The 19,704-nt window shown below is 39.7% G+C and overlaps 1 protein-coding gene across 2 annotated transcripts in view; it reads right to left on the bottom strand.

The window, feature by feature from the left end:
* Positions 1-19,704, bottom strand: part of NFATC3 (nuclear factor of activated T cells 3) — a 117,219-nt gene that overhangs the window by 9,521 nt on the left and 87,994 nt on the right. Inside the window, exons 9-10 of one of the 2 annotated variants that reach the window (XM_032424591.1) lie at positions 17,575-18,582; positions 922-1,025 (exon numbers count right to left, since the gene is read on the bottom strand). In XM_032424591.1, coding sequence (XP_032280482.1) covers positions 925-1,025; positions 17,575-18,582 — 1,109 coding nt within the window. In that variant the 3' untranslated portion in view covers positions 922-924. The remainder of the gene's footprint in view (positions 1-921; positions 1,026-17,574; positions 18,583-19,704) is intronic. The other variant, XM_032424590.1, reaches the window with a different exon arrangement.

Below are 19,704 nucleotides of genomic sequence, written 5' to 3'. Positions count from 1 at the left end.
TAGAGACAAGAATGATGTGAGACCAGGGTGGGCTCAGCTTCTGGGAGAAGGCAGTGTTTTGGAGCCTTGTCTGATGAGGCTTCAGTATCCTAAATATAAAGATTTGGGTAGTCCCCTTCCAAATCTAAATTCATTAAAATTAAATTCAAATGACATTTCAAGAATTACAATTTGTATATTTATAATTTATATATATATATAATATACAATATAATTTGTGTATTTACAATATATAATTTGTATATTTAGAATCACATATGTTCTCAAGTAACTTTCAGAGTCTTTGAAGAAAGGAGCTGTGTGACAGCGAGGGAGAGCTATGTTCCTGGTGGGCTGGTGAGGTAGAGAGGCCTAAGGCCCAGCCCCTCCCTCACACAGACTTCATTTCTATGGATTCTTTCTAAATGGAATCCCAGAAGAACTATCAGGAGTGCAAACAGGGGCCCACAAGGCAGGCTCATGATCCAGGTTGCCTCTGGCAAATAGATAAAATTTCCTGCTTTATTTCCGTTTCATACTGCCTCACATCAAAACTTAGGGTACATGACCAGAAATCAGTAGGCTTATACACCTGATTGGTAACCAGGTTTACTCAGGACCCAACCCATAGTATCCTTTTTTTTTTCCCAAGCCATAGAATTCTTATAGATGGGCTTCTCTGCTTTAATAAATTCAGTTAAACACTTGCCTTCTATTCAAACCCAGATTAAATTTATAAGCACTAGTGTAAGAACCTGAATGTGGTTAGATTTAAAAAGCAGAGTCTTGTAGTCAAAGTGCAGCTCCAAAGATAATGAGTGGACCTATCAAGAAGATTACCCATGTATACCCCCGTCCTCTGTAGCACATGCAAATCCAGCCACTGCATGCAAATACCAGACTTGAGTATAAAAACAATGACACATTTCAATCAACACTCACCCTCTAGATTCTCCAGAAAGGAGCTGGACATGAGAGCTCACTGTGATTAGGCCATTTCTCTGCTGAACCTGATGGCTGGTGTTCCAAGTCAGACATAAACTGGTCTGTGTCAAAGAAGACAACATCACTACTGAATGGAACAAACCAGAGAGTAACTTAAATCTACTACATGCCCAGCCTGTTTTTTCTATAATCAAGAGGAATTTAACCGTCCTTTATCTGTCAATCACTACATAAAATGGCTCCCCACATTTTATTAAATAATATGAATACTGGAGTCCAGAGAGTTTAGGTAATGGCTAATTTATTTCCTAAAATTAAAAGGGCAATAATTTTAAAAAGTCACGATGATTTCAGCAATTTTATTTTTATTTACTTATTTTTTTAAAGTAAACTCGACCCCCAATGTGGGGCTTGAACTCATGACCCCACGATCAAGAGTCACATGCTCTACCAACTGAGCCAGCCAGGCACCCTGGGGTCAGCAATTTTATATGACAGATTTAGTTTCAAACAAAATAGTTTTTATTAGATCGGATCTATTAGTAGTTCCCAAATACTTGTCTACGGCTATATCAGAATTATCTGGGCACTTAAGAAAAATAGTAACTCCTGGGTTCTACTTCAAACCACAGAATCAAAATGCCTGAAGGGTAGGAGCCCAGAAAAAGATATGCACAGGTAAATTTGAGGGTCGTGGAGGAATATTTTTTAAAGCCCACATTTTTTTTTTTTAAGATTTTATTTATTTGTCAGAGACTGAGAGAGAACACAAGCAGGGGGAGTGGCAGAGAGAGAAGCAGGCTCCTCACTGAGCAAGGAGCCCAATGTGGGACTTTATCCCAGGATCCTGGGATCATGACCTGAACCGAAGGCAGACGCTTAACTGACTGAGCCACTCAGGCGTCCCTAAAGCCCACATTTATTAGCAGGTTATGAAATCAATCCAGCAAGTTGAGAACAGCATCTTTTTAAGAAGAGATAAACAAAACAGAAGATAGCAGGTTGCATTTTCTTTAATAAAGGTTAAGAATTTGCCTCTGAGACCTTCATGTTAGTTGTATATACATTTTTGTTTGTTAAGTACTAAGTCATGCTATAAAACTTCTTATTGTAGGAAGCTATCAAAAATGTTTGAAAGTCACTGTATTCAAGAGTCACCATTGGTCAGTTTTGTGATAACGGATGACACACTCAGACACCTAGTTAGAGAGCCCAAACATAACGATGCAAAGCCTCCTTTGGCCTATAAGGAATTATTTTTGGCCATTGCTTATTCAACCTCAAAGAAAAGGACCTAACTTTTTAGATTCTAGAAGAATGCTTATTTTATCTTAGCACAGAAGACTCTGTATATAGTCTCTGTGAACAATAATTAATGCCCTTGTCTTAGGCTGATAAAGGAGGTAAAACAAAGGAGGAACCAATCTGTGCAAAATGCAGCCTCAATAAGGGGTCAAAACAAAACAAAACAAAACACAAAAGCCAGAAATCCTTTGTGCTTACAGGCAAAATTTTTCTGCCTTAAGCTTCTTTATTACTAAATTTGAGATCACTCACCAAGTTCTCAAAGAGGATTTAAGGATTACAGTGTATATGAAGTATTTTAGAGACTGAATATACTAGTCAAAAGTCTTTCTGAGGATGCCCAATCTCCAAAACAGAACACTCCAAAACAGACATGAGGATATAGACCATGTGATTCTAGATACAACAGCACATAAATAAGAAGAAAGCAGCCCAGGAACAAAGCTAAGAGGCCAGCAGACCCTAGTGACTTTTGAGTTGATTTATACAATGGTAATTTCATATGGTGCTTATGGAAATGTGCAGTCCTCAAGACATCTTTCTAGTTCCTTGAAACACTGTTGACAGCTTCAAAAAAGACCTGATTCATTTATTCCTATCACAAAAACTGTGACAAAACATTTGAAGAATTAACACCAATTCTTTCTTTCTTTTTCGTTTCTTTTCTTTCCTTCCTTAAGATTTATTTATTTGAGAGAGAAAGCAGGAACATGTGGGGTGGGGGAGTGGCAGAGGGAGAGAGAATTTGAAGCTGACTCCCATCGGAGACCCATGCAAGGCCTATCACAACCCTGAGATCAAGACCTGAGCTGAGATCAAGTCAGAAGCTTAATCAACTGAGCCACCTAAGCGCCCCAATACCAATCCTTTCTTAAACTCTTTGAAAAGATTAAAGAGGAGGGAATATTTCTTAACTCATTCTAAGGCCAGCATTATTGATACCAAAGCCAGACAAAGACACTACAAGAAAAGAAAACTACACAATATCCCCTGTGAATATAGATGCAAAAATCCTCAACAAATACTAGCAAACTAAATTCTGCAGTATACTAAAAGTATGTATCATGGCCAAGTGAGATTTATTCCCAGAATGCAAAGATGGCTCAGCATATGAAAAGCAATGAATGTAATTTACTACACATTATTAGAATGAAGGATAAAACACTACACAATTATCTCTATTGATGCAGAAGAAGCATGGGACAAAATTCAATTCACTTTCATAAATACCCAATAAACTAGGAATAGAAGGAAATTTCCTTAACATGATAAAGGCCATATATGAAAAACCCACATCATACTCAATGGTGAAAGACTGAAAGCTTTCCCTCTAAGATCAAAAACATGACAAGGATGTCCACTCTTGCCACTTCAATTCAACATGGTCCTGGAATTTATAACCAAAGCAATTAGGCTAAGGAGATAAAAGGCATCCAAATTGTAAAGGAAGAGATAAAATTATCTCTGTTCATAAATGATCTTATACACAGAAAGCTTGAAAGAACTGACATACAAAAAATGTTAGCACTAATAAATTAAGTCAGCAGTTATAAGATATCAACACACAGGGGCGCCTAGGTGGCTGGGTTGGTTGAGCATCCGACTCTTGGTTTCTGCTCAGGTTGTGATCTCGGGGTCATGGGATGGAGCCTGGCATCAAGCTCTGTGCTCAGTGTGGAGTGTGCTTGTCCCCCCCCCCCCAAATAAATAAAATCTTAAAAAAAAAAATCAACACACAGTATTCAGTTGTATTCCTTTTTTTTTTTTAAAGGATTTATTTATTTGAGAGAGAAAGAGAGAATAAGAGGGAGGGGCAGAGGGAGAGAGAGAGTCCGACACAGATTCTGTGATGAGCACGGAACCTGATGTGGGGCTCGATCCCACGAACCTGATATCACCAACTGAGCTAAAACCAGGAGTCCAACGCCTAACTGAATGCGTCACCCAGGTGCCCCCAGTTGTATTCTATATATGTTCAATGAACAACCCAAGAAGGAAATTTAAAAATCAACACCATTTACAATAGCATCAAAAAGAATAAAATATTTAGGAATTAGCCAAGGAAGCATAAGATTTGTACACTGAAAACTAAACACTGTTGAAAGAAATTAAGGTTTCTAAATAAATGGAAAACATCTCATGTTCATGGATTGGGACACTTAATATTGTTAAGATGGTAATACTATCCAAAGCAATGTAGAGATTCAATGCAATTCCTAGCAAAATCCCAACAGCATTTTTACTGAAATAGAAAAACCAATCCTGAAATTCATATGGAATCTCAAAAGACCATGAAGAGCCAGAAACAGTTTTGAAAACAAGAACAAAGACAGAAGAGTCACATTTCCCAAATTCAAAACTTACTACAAAGTTACAGTAATCAACACAGTGTGATACTGGCATAGGGACAGACACACAGACCAAAGGACCCGAACAGAGAGCCCAAAAACAAACCCTCACAATATATGGCCAATTCACTTTCAAACAAGGGTTCTAAGACCATTACATGGGGGAAAAGGCAGTCTTTTTAACAAACAGTACAGGGAAAGCTGGATATCCACATGCAAAAGAATGGAAGCTGGACTCCCACTTCACACCACATACAAAGTTAACTCAAAATGGATTAGAGACTTAAACAAAAGAGCTAATTTTTTTTTTTTTTTTAAAGATTTTATTTATTTATTTGAGAGAGAGAGAATGAGAGACAGAGAGCATGAGAGGGGTTAGGGTCAGAGGGAGAAGCAGACCCCCTGCCGAGCAGGGAGCCCGATGTGGGACTCGATCCAGGGACTCCAGGATCATGACCTGAGCCGAAGGCAGTCGCTTAACCAACTGAGCCACCCAGGCGCCCCAAGAGCTAATTTTTTTTTAAGATTTTATTTATTTGATAAAGAGAGAGAGAGAGCACAAGTAGGTAGAGCGGCAGGCAGAGGGAGAGGAGAAGCAGGCTCCCCACTGAGCAGAGAGCCCGATGCGGGGCTCGATCCCAGGACCCTGGAATCATAACCTGAGCCGAAGGCAGACATTTAACTGACTGAGCCACCCAGGCACCCCCAAAAGAGCTAAAATTGTAAAACTCTTTTTAAAAAAGATTTTATTTACTTGTCACAGAGAGAGAGAGAGAGAGAAAGGGAGAGAGCACACAAGCAGGGAGACAGGCAGAGGGAGAAGCAGGCTCCCCGTCAAGGAAGAAGCCTGATGTGGGACGATCCCAGGACCCTGGGATCATGACCTGAGCTGAAGGCAGATGCTTAACTGACTGAGCCACCCAGGCGTCCTTACAACTCTTAGAAGAAGAAAACATAGGCCAAATCTTCATGACCTTGGATTAGGGAATGATTTAAATATAACACTAAAAGCACAGGCAAGACCTGACAGACACTTGTAAATCCCTCTTAAAATTTTTAAAATCTGCAACACAAAATCTGTTCCTTTTATCTCAAAGTTTTAACAAATTAAATATTTACAGATCCTGAGATATGTTTGTGGAAAGGAAAGCAAAATTTCCCCAACTGTCCAAGCTGCCTCTCTACTTGACCAAGCTGCTTTCTTTAGCCACCTAATCAATAAACACAGACATTTCTGGTTTATACAGACAAGGCAAAGACCTGGTGGGCAGATGAAAATAAAGGCTTTGGAACCCTAGTTTCATCACTTACAATACTGGTGACCCAAGGGAAGTCATTTAACCTGTGTGAATCTGTTTATTTCTTTACTCAAAGAAGGTAGAGTCTCCTGAAATGTATGTGCAGGCATGCACTCTGCAACACTGTAGAGAAATGCCATTATTACTTAAATTGATAAAGGCTGGACAGTTAACTGATCACTTACTGCCCTCATCTAGTGTCACGGCTTTATTTATTATTTATTTATTTATTTAGATTTTATTTATTTATTTGAGAGAGACAGAGATACCAACAGAGAAAGCAACAGAGAGCACAAGTGGGGAGGAGAGGGAGATGCAGACTCCCCGCTGAGCAGGGAGCCCGATGCGGGGCTCGATCCCAGGACCCTGGGATCATGACCTGAGCCAAAGACAGAGGCTTAACTGACTGAGCCACCCAGGCGCCCCTGTCCTGGCTTTAAATAGCATATGCATGCCAACAACTCTCAAATGTCTATCTTCAGTCTATAACTCACTTCCAAACTCTAGACTCATTCATCCAAATGACTACTTGATATCTTTACTTGAATGTTCAACAAATATCTTAAACGCAACACATGCAAAACTGAACACCTGACCTTTCTCCAAAACCTACTCCATCCATAACCTTCCCCATCTTAGCCGATGGCAACTCCATCTTTCTAGTTTCTCAGGAAAGAAACCAAAAAACATTGGTGCCAATTTTAACTTCTTTCTCTCACACCTTACATGGAATCTGTCAGGAAATGCTATTGGCTCTACCTTTAAAATACATCCCAAATCAGGGGCGCCTGGGTGGCTCAGTCGTTAAGCGTCTGCCTTCGGCTCAGGTCATGATCCCAGGGTCCTGGGATCGAGCCCCACATCGGGCTCCCTGCTCCGCGGGAAGCCTGCTTCTCTCCCTCTCCCACTCACCCTGCTTGTGTTCCCTCTCTCGCTGTGTCTCTCTCTGTCAAATAAATAAATAAAATCTTAAAAAATAAATAAATAAATAAATAAAATAAAATAAAATACATCCCAAATCAGACCATTTCAAAGCTCCTATACTGCTACCACCTAGTCTAAATCATTTCTGGCCTGGGTTACTATAATAGCATCTTACCTGGTCTCCCGGTTTCTGCCCTTGCTTCCCTACCGTCCTTTTTCTAACCAAGAGCCAGAGCAGCCCAGCTAAAACCTACATCAGATCATGACTCATCTGATCAAAACCTTACAAGGGCTATAAGATTCTACATAGCAGTTCTTAAAGTATGATCAGGGACATGAGGATTTTTTCCGGAGAACTTTTAAGAGTGTCTGCAATTGTCATAACAACAATAATCCTAAAATGTTTTTTGCCTTTGTCACTATCATTCTCTCATGAATCTACAGGGGAGTTTTCCAGTGGATCTACATGGTACGTGATGACTTCACTGCTGTACTGGAATGTGTGCCTGTGTCTTCTGGTTTTTAAAAGCTCTGTTTTAGCTTCTAATACAATAAATACTGATAGATATAAGCCAGATTGGTAATCCTCTATAACTCTTCAGATTATAAAGGAGTCTTGAAACCAAAAAGTTTGAGAACTGTTGCCCTACATGTTATGGTTTGCTGTTACCTCCTTGATGCCACCTCCTACTACTTTCCCCCTAGATCCCTCTTGTTCCAGCCACACTGGCCTCACTGCCTTTCCTCTTTAATAAAACCAGGCATGCTTCCACCTTAGGGTCTTTCCTCTGGCTGTCACTTTTGCCTGGAATACTCTTCCCACAGGTTTTCACACTGATAACTTCCTCATCTTCAAGTTTTTGATCAAATGTTTCCTCATCAATAAGGCTTACTTTTAGATTGTTCTGATTGCTCTACTCAAAACTGCAATTTTCTCCCCACTTTACCCTTCACAACACTCCAAATATTCTTTACCTTGCTTGCTCTTTTTCTGTTTTCATAGCACTCCCAACATATTTTATAATTTACTTAATTACTGTGTCTATTGTTTATTGTCTGTCTCTTCCCACTAGAATGCAAGCACTGTGATGGTAAGGATCTGTTTTATTCACTGAGGTCCTATAATAATAGTACTTAGCATATAATAAGTACTTGATAAATGCTGTTTGAAAAAACAAATGAATACAGTTTAATTCATAATGTGGGCAAACAATAGTTAAATTAATGTAATCAACTTATAAACTTTATGTATGCAACAATTCATATTCTATAAATCGGTGTTAAACTGTAAAAATCACTGATCACATTATAAAGAAGCTGCCAACAAAATTATGTGTTGTTTCACTCACACTACTGAATTTCTAATGCAAGGTTAAAGATTTAAAATTAAACATTCCTATTGTGACAAAGTCCAGAGAGAGATCCAAATATACAGGGAAGTTAAGTATTAGATAAAGTTGGCATTTTAAATCAAATGGAAAAACAATTGTTTAATAAATAATGTTTGGACAACTGGGTAACCATCTGAAAAAAAGTAATACTGGATCAATTCCTCATACATTCCACCAAAATAAATTCCTGATCAATTAAAGATTTAAAAAATCACAGAAGCTATGAAAGGCAAAACAAATGATTCAGAAGTTACATAAATGTAGGGGCGCCTAGATAGCTCAGTCGGTCAGGCATCCAACTCTTGGTTTCGGGTCAGGTCGTGATCTTGGGGTCGGATTGAGGCCCATGTTGGGGTCGGATTGAGCCCCGTGTTGGGTCTGTTCTCAGTGGGGAGTCTGCTTGAGACTCTCTCTCTCCCTGCCCTGCTTACATGCATTCTCTTTCTCTCTCTCTCTAAAATAAATTAATAAATCTTAAAAAAATAAGTTATATAAATGCAAAAAAAATTCTTCATGGAAAGAATTCATGTTACATTGGGGAAAATTTTTGTTAACTCACAGCTCAATGAGCTAAGGAACTTAACACATAAAGGGCTTTTATATTCTATAAATCAATAAGAAAGGATCAATAATCTAATAGAAAAGTAAATAAATACCAACAGAGATGACTGATTTGCGACAAAGATTTTCTCTTAAGCATGTAAAAAGGTACACAACTTTACTCTTAAGTGAAATGTAAACTAAAATTATACTGAGAAGCTATTTTCCACTTATTCCACTGGCAAATAAGAAGTTTGACAGCAGAATGTGTTGGGGAAGGTATGAGAGAAATAGATACCCTATCACAATGCCAGTGGCAATGTAAATTGGTATAATTTTTATGAAAGACATCTGGCAATCTTTCTCAAAATAGTGGTCTAGCAATCTCACTTCTAGGCATTTATATATACATACATACACGGGTGTCTATAAAAAGAAAGGAAATCACATTTGTACAAAGTTATTTATTGTACTTATTAAACAGATAAAGGTACAGCTATATCATGGAATATTTTATGGATTATTCTATTAAAAATATCTTCCAATTAAGTTTTTATGTTACAGTACTGAAAAATTTCCAAGACTGAATATGTGGGAAAAGCAAAATGCATAACAGTATATATACTATACTAGTAAAAATAAGGAAAAAATGTACACAGTTGCTTATAAATGTATAAAATACCCTTGAGGTGACAGCCAAGAACCTGGTAATTCCAACTGTCGGTACAGAGGACAATTATGTACCTAGGAGGGAGAATTTTCACTATGTACTATGTTGTACCTTTAGCATTTTTTTCTAAAGATTTTATTTATTTGACAGAGACACAGTGAGAGAGGGAACACAAGCAGGGGGAGTGGGAGAGGGAGAAGCAGGCTTCCCGCGGAGCAGGGAGCCCGATGCGGGGCTCGATCCCAGGACCCTGGGATCATGACCTGAGCCGAAGGCAGACGCTTAACGACTGAGCCACCCAGGCGCCCTACCTTTAGCATTTTTAACACATGAATGTGTGACTTTTCCAAAAACCAATGTTTATCTTTAGAAACACAAATATAATCAAATTTTAAATTTCCCATTCTACATAAAACCATTTACGGATGCTTTTAAATACACAATATGATGATAAGGGACTTAATTTGTTTCAATTCTTGTATATGTAAAGCTAGAATGTCTGTACCCATCACTTTCAACCATACCCTATCTTCCACCAGAACTTAAGAGTTTGATACTCTTCCTCCTGCCCAGACAGTAATGGTAGGTAATGTCAAAAAAAAAAAAAAAAAAGTCAGACATCTTCAAACAGAAAAGAATTGTTTGAGTATACTCAATCTACGATTTATCAAAAGCTAAGATCCATGGCTAGAGGTAACCTTGTCACACAAAGCCAGACAATTACCAATTACCACGAAACCATAAAAGCTGAACTGGTGAGCCTAAAATTATGTATCTCTCACTTAAAATATTTTTGTCTTTGTGAATGATCCACCTCCAAAGGAACTCAAAAACAAGATATAAATTTTTAAAATTGAATACATCTTTAGACACTGGCTTTGTACCTTATGCATGGCAGACACAAGACAGTTACTATGTTTATTATGTTTACAGAGGTGAGATTATATAAAGTAATCAATTATAGCTATTTCAGAAACCACTAAACATTGGAGAAAATCTAAATTTCAGGCAGACTCGATTCAAATGCCAGTCCCAATGTTTACGGCCATATGACACTGGCAAAGTAGTTAAGTTTTCTGAGCCACACCTCCAAAAAATAAAACTAATAATTCACTTTCCACAGATTGTTGGGAAGAACTAATGAGCTACTGCTATACTAGCAAAATGGCTAGCACAGAGCTCAAAAAGTGCTTTATTATCAAGAATAGTAACCATAATTCATTATTTTTAAATATACTTCTTAAAGTGAACTTCTTTTGAAGACTTCTGATATGCTAGGATATATATGCCAGTTATTTAGTGGTAGCCTCTCTTGAGTTTTTCTTAGTTTATGTATAAATTTCAGTATCAAGTTGACTCAAAAATTTTTGTTCGAATGGAGTACAATTAATTTGTGTCTGTGGAGATACGCAGACACACTTGATATAATAAAAGATTCTTTCAAATGCTTACAGTTCCTTCACTGGATTTGAAAATTAAACTTTCTTATCATATACCCAAGAGTCGCTATGTCTAAGGTCCTGAATCTCCATCATGGTCTGTTCTGCATGAACTACTATCCAAAGCCTATGTGGGCATTATTTATGGGAATTTCCTGCCTCTGGAGTTATTCTCATAAATATGTTTGATGCTGGACATGACATGTATGCTTCCCAGAAGAGGATTCATGAGCTACCCAAAGTCCCAGTTAAAGGAGAAAGTTCAATACTATCTGCTTTCCTCTATTTTTTTACCCCAAAGTCATTAAATACCTCAGTTGTGACCCATTCTCACCACTGGCTATACACGGCTTTATTTCGTTTTATTTAAATATAATAAACACCAGTGAAACTAATATCCAACAGGTAGAATAAAACACAATCTCTGCTCCTCCACACCAGCCTCCTACTTTCCCCATCCTCAATCTTTCATTTTATCACTCCCTTGCTACTTCAAAGTAGGCACTTCTGCTTGTTACTTATATGCAGAACGCAGCATCTGAGGTCATGTCTAGAGTCCCTGTTTACAGTCGAATTAGTAATTGCCCTACATTCAGGATCAGCATGTTACTGCACAGAGCCTGCAAGTGGCCGTGTCAGTTTTCACCACAGCAGCAGGCCAGGCTATATTTAACATGTACCCTCTTCTCTACTGAAAGGCTGCAGCTGCAGCTCTGTTAGTTTGTGAACAAAAGAGGACAAGTGGGAATTGAGGGATTCTAATGGAAAGCTGTAACTGGATTCAGCTCAGTCACAAATTAAATGGGCATATATTTAACGGTCAAAGGCAGTCTAGTTTAACAATACTATAATCTTAATTAAAATGCTTAAAACACAGCTGTGACAATTTCTATATTTCTGTACCGTTTTAATGTGTATCGTTTGGTCCAAACTGGGACATACACACTATAATGCACAGGAAATTTTAGGAAAAATTGCAGCTCCAGGAATACAAATTGTAACACAAGTAAAAACTCATTGATAATTTTAGAGATGTAGACAGCACATTTAAAAAAAAATTTTTTTTTAAAGGTTTTATTAGTTATTTGACAGAGAGAGACACAGAGAGAGCTGGAACACAAGCAGGGGGAGTGGGAGAGGGAGAAGCAGGCTTCCCTTCCCGCTGAGCAGAGAGCCCGATGCGGGGCTCGATCCCAGGACCCTGGGATCATGACCTGAGCCGAAGGCAGACGCTTAACGACCGAGCCACCCAGGCGCCCCAGACAGCACACTTTTTAAGCAGGGATGTAGTGGTACATCTAGGTAACAAAGAAAAAAGAAGTAGCAAAAGAATTTTGAACAATGCCCTAATTGGATGAATAAGTAGTATTATAGCCTTTCAGGAGGACTTCCTTTTTTTTTTTTTTAAGTAGAGAGAGAGTGAGAGACCACAAGCACGAGCAGGGCGGAGGGGCAGAGGGAGAAGCAGGCTCCTTCCTGAGGGAGCCGGATGCGGGGCTCAATCCCAGGATCCTGAGCCAAAGGCAGACCCTTAACTGACTGAGCCACCCAGGCGACCCCCAAGAGGACTTCTTAAAAGAAAACATCACTTGGTAAAAATCAGTATTCTGCTGTTGTTATTCCCCTAAAGAATATGCCTTGGGGAGGGAGCCACACAACGCTGAAAAAGACTCTTCTGAGCTTGGAAGGTTAATATGAGGGGCCAAAATCGCCTCAATGAAACTGAACAAGGATAATTATAAAGTTTAATGTTGGGTTTCAAAAACAACATACGCAAAAACCCAAGGGGTAGGGAGTGGGGAGAGAAAGGATGTGATTTAGCAGTCCTTATGACTCACTAAATCAACAGTAAAATGGAGCTAAGAAAATCCCCTGACCTCAGACTGTATTGATAAAATAAAGCCTTCTGAACAAGGAACGTAACAGTTCCAATCCACTCTAGCTGGCTATAGTGTGCTCCCTTCTACATACTGCACTACAAAAAGGAACTAAAACACCAGGGTCAAGCAGAGGTTGGTGAGGGTGAGGGACAGGTGAAGTTGCTGGAGTGCTTTTAAGACTGGGAAAAAGATCAAGATTTCACAAATGTGAAGGGCTATTACATGAAGGATTAGATTTGTTCTGCATGATTCCAGAGGCATCAGAACCCACATAAAAAAAGGGCAGCTAGAACTCAAAAGACCCTGAGATGTTCCAAAGAAGGTGAAGAGGAAGACACACAGGAATATAGTATCATTAAGGATACCAGTGTATGTACTCCAGTGTGAAAGAGGAGGATGGACCAGAGAGCCTTTAAAACTTCATTATACTGAGAATCTGGGGCGCCTGGGTGGCTCAGTCAGTTAAGCATCTGCCTTCGGCTCAGGTCCTGATCCCAGGGTGCTGGGATCGAGTCCCATATCAAGCTCCCTGCTTAGCGAGGAGCCTACTTCTCCCACTGCCTGCCGGTCCCCCTGGTGGTGCTCTCTCTCTCTGACAAATAAATAAATAAAATCGTAAAAACAACAAAAAAACTTCTTTATACTGAGATTTATTTATTTATTTTTTAGAGACAGAGAGAGTGACAGCAGGGAAAGAGGGGAAGAAGGGAAGCAGACTCCCCAATGAGCAGGAAGCCCAACGTGGGGTTTGATCTCACGACCCTGAGATCTGGACCTGCGCTGAAATCAACAGTCAGAAACTTAACTGACTGAGGGGCGCCTGGGTGGCTCAGTTGGTTAAGCGACTGCCTTCGGCTCAGGTCATGATCCTGGAGTCCCTGGATCGAGTCCCGCATCGGGCTCCCTGCTCGGCAGGGAGTCTGCTTCTCCCTCTGACCCTCCCCCTTCTCATGTGCTCTCTCTCTCATTCTCTCTGTCTCAAATAAATAAATAAAATCTTTAAAAAAAAAAAAAAAAAAGAAACTTAACTGACTGAGCCACCCAGGCGCCCCTGGGAATCTATAATCTTAAGATTGCCCTGGCAGCTCTCACAAACTGAGGCTCTACAGAGAAAATGGCAGTTTCTTTCAATATTCTGATTGCTCTACATCTGCAGTCTCATTCACAGACCAGTGAGAAACATGATTACAGATACAGGAAAAATACCTAAAGCACTGAATTAGGAGCCAGGAGACTTGGATTTTAGTCTTTATATTCTGTTAACTGTGTGTTACCCTGGATCAAAACCGTAGGCTCTGTAAAACTTAGATTCTTTATCTATAAAATGAGGGAGTTGTTATTAGAAGTATTTCTAGGTCCACAAGTTTTCAATCTCTAAGCTGAGGTACACTAATATCTTCTCTATTAAATGTCACTGAATTTATAATAAAAAATTAAGGTGTTAATGTCCACATTTCTAAAAATAACAGTTAAGTAATAATTGAATGATTCCTGATTCCATCTATTTAAAAATCGCAAAATAAAAAGGTTATTTTATTTTTAATCTTTTAAAATCTTTAATGTGATTTTAATTTATTCTTATTTTTAAATTTACTTTTATTTTATTATTTTTAAAGATTTTATTTCTTTATTTGACAGAGAGAGAGCACAAGTAGGCAGAGTGGCAGGCAGAGGGAGAGGGAGAAGCAGGCTTCCCGCTGAGCAGGGATCCCGATGCCGGGCTCGATCCCAGGACGCCGGGATCATGACCTGAGCCGAAGGCAGACACTTAATGACTGAGCCACCCAGGCACCCCGTATGTATATTTTAAAAAGCCTTTACTTATTTCAAATCTGTTTTGCATCAAAGTAGAAGTCTGCTCTCCAGCTGGTGTTCATCATTATCAAGCAGGCAGTAACACTAATGGCAACTGCGCATAAAGAGAACAGTAAGACACTTAGTATCAGAGCCCTCAAGGTACTCCCAATACAAGTGCGACAGATCAGAGACAGTTGTGAACACGTGTTCATGCAATGAAGTTCGGCACCCATGTTCCTTTAGGAATTAAAAATAAAAAGCTTGAGGGACCTTTTAGCGGAGAGTTCTAACTGCCATGGCCTGCTGTTGCTGGGAGGCAACTATAGTACTGCCAGAAAAAAGACCAGACTGAAAAGATGTGATTCCAGTCTCAGCCCTGCTACTTACCAGCTGTGTGACCTTCAGAAAGTCCAATTCTCTACATGATCACTATCTCAGAGACGGAAGATTAATAAGGATTAAAAGAAATAATGAATTGTAGGTGTTGCTTCAGTTTACATGTACACAGTTGAATCTTGAATAACATGGGTTTTGGGGCGCCTGGTTGGCTCAGTTGGTTGAGCATCTGACTCTTGGTTTGGGTTTGGGTTTAGGTCATAGCCCTGTGTCGGGCTCCACACTCAGTGGGGAGTCTGCCTGAAAGATTCTCTCCCTCTGCCTCATGCACGCTCTCTTTCTCTCGCAAATAAATCTTAAAACAACAACATGGGTTTCAATCAAAAGAATCCACTTACATGTGGATTTTTACAGCACAGTACTGTAAATGTATTTTCTCTTCTTTATGATTTTATTTTTATTATTTTTAAAAGATTTTATGTATTTATTTGTCAGAGAGAGAGAGAGAACAAGCAGGCAGAGCAGCAGGCAGTGGGAGAAGCAGGCTCCCCGCTGAGCAAGGAGCCCAATGTGGGGCTCGATACCAGGACCCTGGGATCATGACGTGAGCTGAAGGCAGACGCTTAACCAACTATGCCACCCAGGCATCCCGATTTTATTTTTTAAAAAGATTTTTATTTATTTATTTGAGAGAAAGAGAATGAGCTGGGGGAGGGGCAGAGGAAGAGGGAGAAGCAGACTCCCTGCTGAGCAAGGAGCCCAACTCAAGGTTCAATCCCAGGACCCTGAGATCATGACCTGAGCCGAAGGCAGACGCTTAACCAAATGAGCCACCCAGGCGCCCCTTCCTTATGATTTTCTTAATAACATTTTATTTTCTCTAGCTTACTGTAAGAGTATAGTATAAAATATATATAACACACAAAATAGGGGCGCCTGGGTGGCTCAGTCGTTAAGCATCTGCCTTCGGCTCAGGTCATGATCTCAGGGTCCTGGGATCGAGCCCCAAATAGGGCTCCCTGCTCCATGGGAAGCCTGCTTCTCCCTCTCCCACTACCCCTGCTTGTGTTCCCTCTCTCGCTGTGTCTCTCTCTGTCAAATAAATAAATAAAATCTTAAAAAAAAAAAACCCATACAAAATATATGTTAATTATGTTATCAGTGAGGCTTCCAATCAACAGTAGACTATTAGTAGTTAAGTTGTTGGAGAGTTGATAGCTATAAATGGATTTTTTTGACTGAGTGAAGGTGGGTGCCCCTAACCCCCAAAGTGTTCAAGGGCCAACTGTATCTTCTGTTTACACACAAATGACTTGGCACATCCCCTTATGGCTTTGAAAGCCATCTTTTACTATGCCATTTGCCCTCCAGCCACTGATAATCATGCTTTCCCAGACACAGCTCTGTTTCTGCTTATGTTGTCTGATTTGCCCTCTGATACTCATTTACTGAAAACATATACTCATCCTCTAAGACTTGGCTCAAATATCACCTCCGCAAGTAAGCTTTGCTGAATCCTTTTTTTTTTTTTTAAGTAAGCTCTAGGTCCAGTGTGAAGCTCAAACTCATGACCCTGAGATCAAGAGTCCCATGCTCTACCGACTAAGCCAGCCAATTGCCCCATTGCTGAATCCTTCTTTTGCAATCTATCACAGCTCTCTGATGATCTAATATGCTTCTTTTAGACCCTGATTATAAGTGACTCAGACCCACTGCAGACCCATCAGTCATATACTGATCTGGTGGAAGCCCTAGGAGTGGGGATGCCACATTTTATTTACCTTCCTTTCCCCGTATGCTTGGTGTTTGGGATTTAATATCAGCTCTGCAACTAAGCAGTAAATTCAGCTTCTCCAGATGGCTGACTTAAGAATTACTTTTCTATACAGAAAATACAGAATCAGAGAGAGAATTAAATTCTTCAGAATTTAGAAAATTCTTTAGAATTTTCATATTGAACAGTTACAGGTAGCTTTCACTAAATTCCTATTTAGACAAAATTTCACTACTATATAAACAATAAAGCCAAGAATAAAGTTGAAAATTATTGCCTGAAAATCCTATGTTGGGGAATTTTCAACCATTGAAATAACTAATATTCCAGAGTTTGTTAAAACAGAGGTCTATGTGCCAACTTGCAACATTTATATAAATAGCTTTTTATCCTGGTGCCAACATCTGTGCCAGCCACAGCCAACCAGTTTCGTCTTGTACCATCACCACTATCTGACTCAGCAAGCTGGCGGGGCCACAGAGGAACAGGTTCTTTACTGGTGCGAGTCTCCTCAAGGACAGGAACTCTTTCTAAACACATTCCTAGTATTCCCATCATCTAACTCTGTGCCTTTCAAATAGATGCCATTCAGCAATGTTTTCTGAATTCCATTCTCCAGACACTGAGATCTCACTATATATTTGGAAAGAAGAGATGCTCAATAAATCTCATGTCCTTAGTTCCATCACGAATGGATAACAGGCTATCATTCAAGGTCTCACCCTTCGCAACAGGTATTAGTGGTACAACAGACTTTAAAGCATAGATTTTCACATCTACTCTCAAAGTCATATATTAACATATTTCTAGTGACAACAACTATTTAAAAAAAAAAAAGCCCAACCACATGCCATATGCCAATAAGCAATCCATGGTGACTTTTTTATGACTATCAGAGAAGGAAGTTCCCAGATCTTCACCGCTTCAAGAACATAAAGATGAACTTACCATCATCTAAAGTGATGTCCTGCAGACCAATTGTTGAAAAGTTAGGTTCCTGCTCTTCAGGTTCAGGCTTAATGTTCACAGTTGCCTCATCCGGTGGAAATGAAGCTGGATCACACAAATTGTGACATATTAAGGATGAAGGTGCAGAGAGACCTCCCTGGCCTGTATTTTGTGCTTGAGTTGTGTGCTGTCCAGAATGCATTCTGGTGGCTAGAGACGGTGATGAGGCAGTTCCTGAGCTAGGAGATTGGTAAGGCATAGACTGTAGCTGAGGAGATGGTGGCCCAGAAAGTGGTGAACTAGCCAGGGGATGAGAGACTGCTGGGGAAGTGGTTGTAGCAGACCCTGAATGTGAAGGACCATATGTAATGGGCTGTAACTGAGGGGAAGGCTGGCCTGTGACCTGGTCAGCCCCTGGAGAAGAAAGAGATCTTTGTCCTGTGTTTGAACAATGGAATCCCATTGACTGCAGGTGAGGCAGGGTCTGCACCGAATGAGGTGTGTGGGCTAAGAGATGTCCTGTTGGGCCTGAATTTGAAGAATGAAAAGGTATGGATGACGGTGGTTGACAGCCAAGATTTATTAAACTAGGAAGAGCTGCATCCTGTGGAAACAAAACCGGATCAAAATCTTGACTGGAGGCAGCATTAACTGGAAGACAAGTTGGTCCGTTGTACACAATATTAGTTTGCATAGGCTGATAGGAAGACCCCACAGGAGGTGTCGATGTGACTTGAAAAGGCTGGTGCATGACTGAAGAAGATATCATATGCTGTTCTTTACCAGCACTTTCATCCCTACACTGCAACTGTGGCAGGTGAGATGAAGTTACCATGGATGCATATGTTTGCTGGATGGGACAAACCAAGCTTCTCTGTGTCGACAGTACACTGTCATGTGGGTGTCCTGTGTCTGAGGAAGGCCTCTGGGTCTGGGCAGGATGAGGCACAGACAATGCTGGAACTGTAGACAAGTCAACCTCTTCTTTGTGTTCTTGCTTCATCAAAACTAAAAAGAAAATTATTAGAGCAAATATTATTACATAATATATACAATGATTATAAAGGGCCTTCATTCTAGGCTACATAACTTAGCATGCACCCAAGCCAGGGGTTAAAAATTCAAATGCCTTCAGAGAAGGCAAATAATATAAAATATGTGAAGTCAGCAAGCATAAGACAACAGGGAGTGGTTCTTGCTCTAAAAGTGTTCAAGTAAAAAAAACAACAACACTGTACAGAACTCTATGAAGTGATGTGGAAAGATCTCTAATACGTTTCTAAGTAACAAAAAAAGTGAGTTACAGAACAGTGTGTTACATATCACAAATCTTGTAAAATAACGTGTGTATATAGACATATGCATAATACATGTGCATGTTTTTGCTTATATATCTCCAGAAAGATGTCATGAAACTGGTAACTACTGGGTTTAGCACTGGGAATGGAAACTAGGTAACTAGGGGATAAGAGCAAGAGCCAGATTTACTTTTTACTATGTAAGTTTTGTGTCTTTTGAATGTTTTCTACCAGGTATATACATCACCTATTCAAAATAAATGATTTTTTTAAAACCCCCAAAGCTCTATGGCCTAATAAAAGCCTTAAATTTGAGGGGCGCCTGGGTGGCTCAGTTGGTTAAGCGGCTGCCTTCGGCTCAGGTCATGATCTCAGGGTCTTGAGATTGAGCCCCACATCAGGCTCCCTGCTCAGTGGGAAGTCTGCTTCTCCTTCTCCCTCTGCTGCTCCCTGATTGTGCTCTCTTGTTCGCACTCTCTCAAATAAATAAATAAAATCTTAAAAAAAAAAAGCCTTGAATTTGAGATCTCTGATCTGAAACCTACTGGTCACCTGGTTTTGCATGTTGCATCATACACCACGGATCTAATCTAATTTAATATTCATAGAGCTTCTAGTTTACAATGGTCTTCACGTGTACCTCATCTGATCCTCAACCAACATCAGATAAATATTACAAGAGGAATAATGAGGGATCAAAAAAAGTACTGGAATGCACAAAAAACTTGATAGAGCTAACAAAAACACATTCAACAAAGTTGCAGGACACAAAATCAACATGTAGAAACCAGTTGTATTTCTATAAATAAGCAATAAACAATCTGAAAAGGAA

The sequence above is a fragment of the Phoca vitulina genome, unplaced genomic scaffold (genome assembly GCF_004348235.1).
Source record: "Phoca vitulina isolate PV1807 unplaced genomic scaffold, GSC_HSeal_1.0 scaffold30, whole genome shotgun sequence".
Lineage (NCBI taxonomy): Eukaryota > Metazoa > Chordata > Mammalia > Carnivora > Phocidae > Phoca > Phoca vitulina.
The sequence above is the reverse complement of the archived record's forward strand: the minus strand, read 5'-3'. Positions and strand labels throughout refer to the sequence as shown.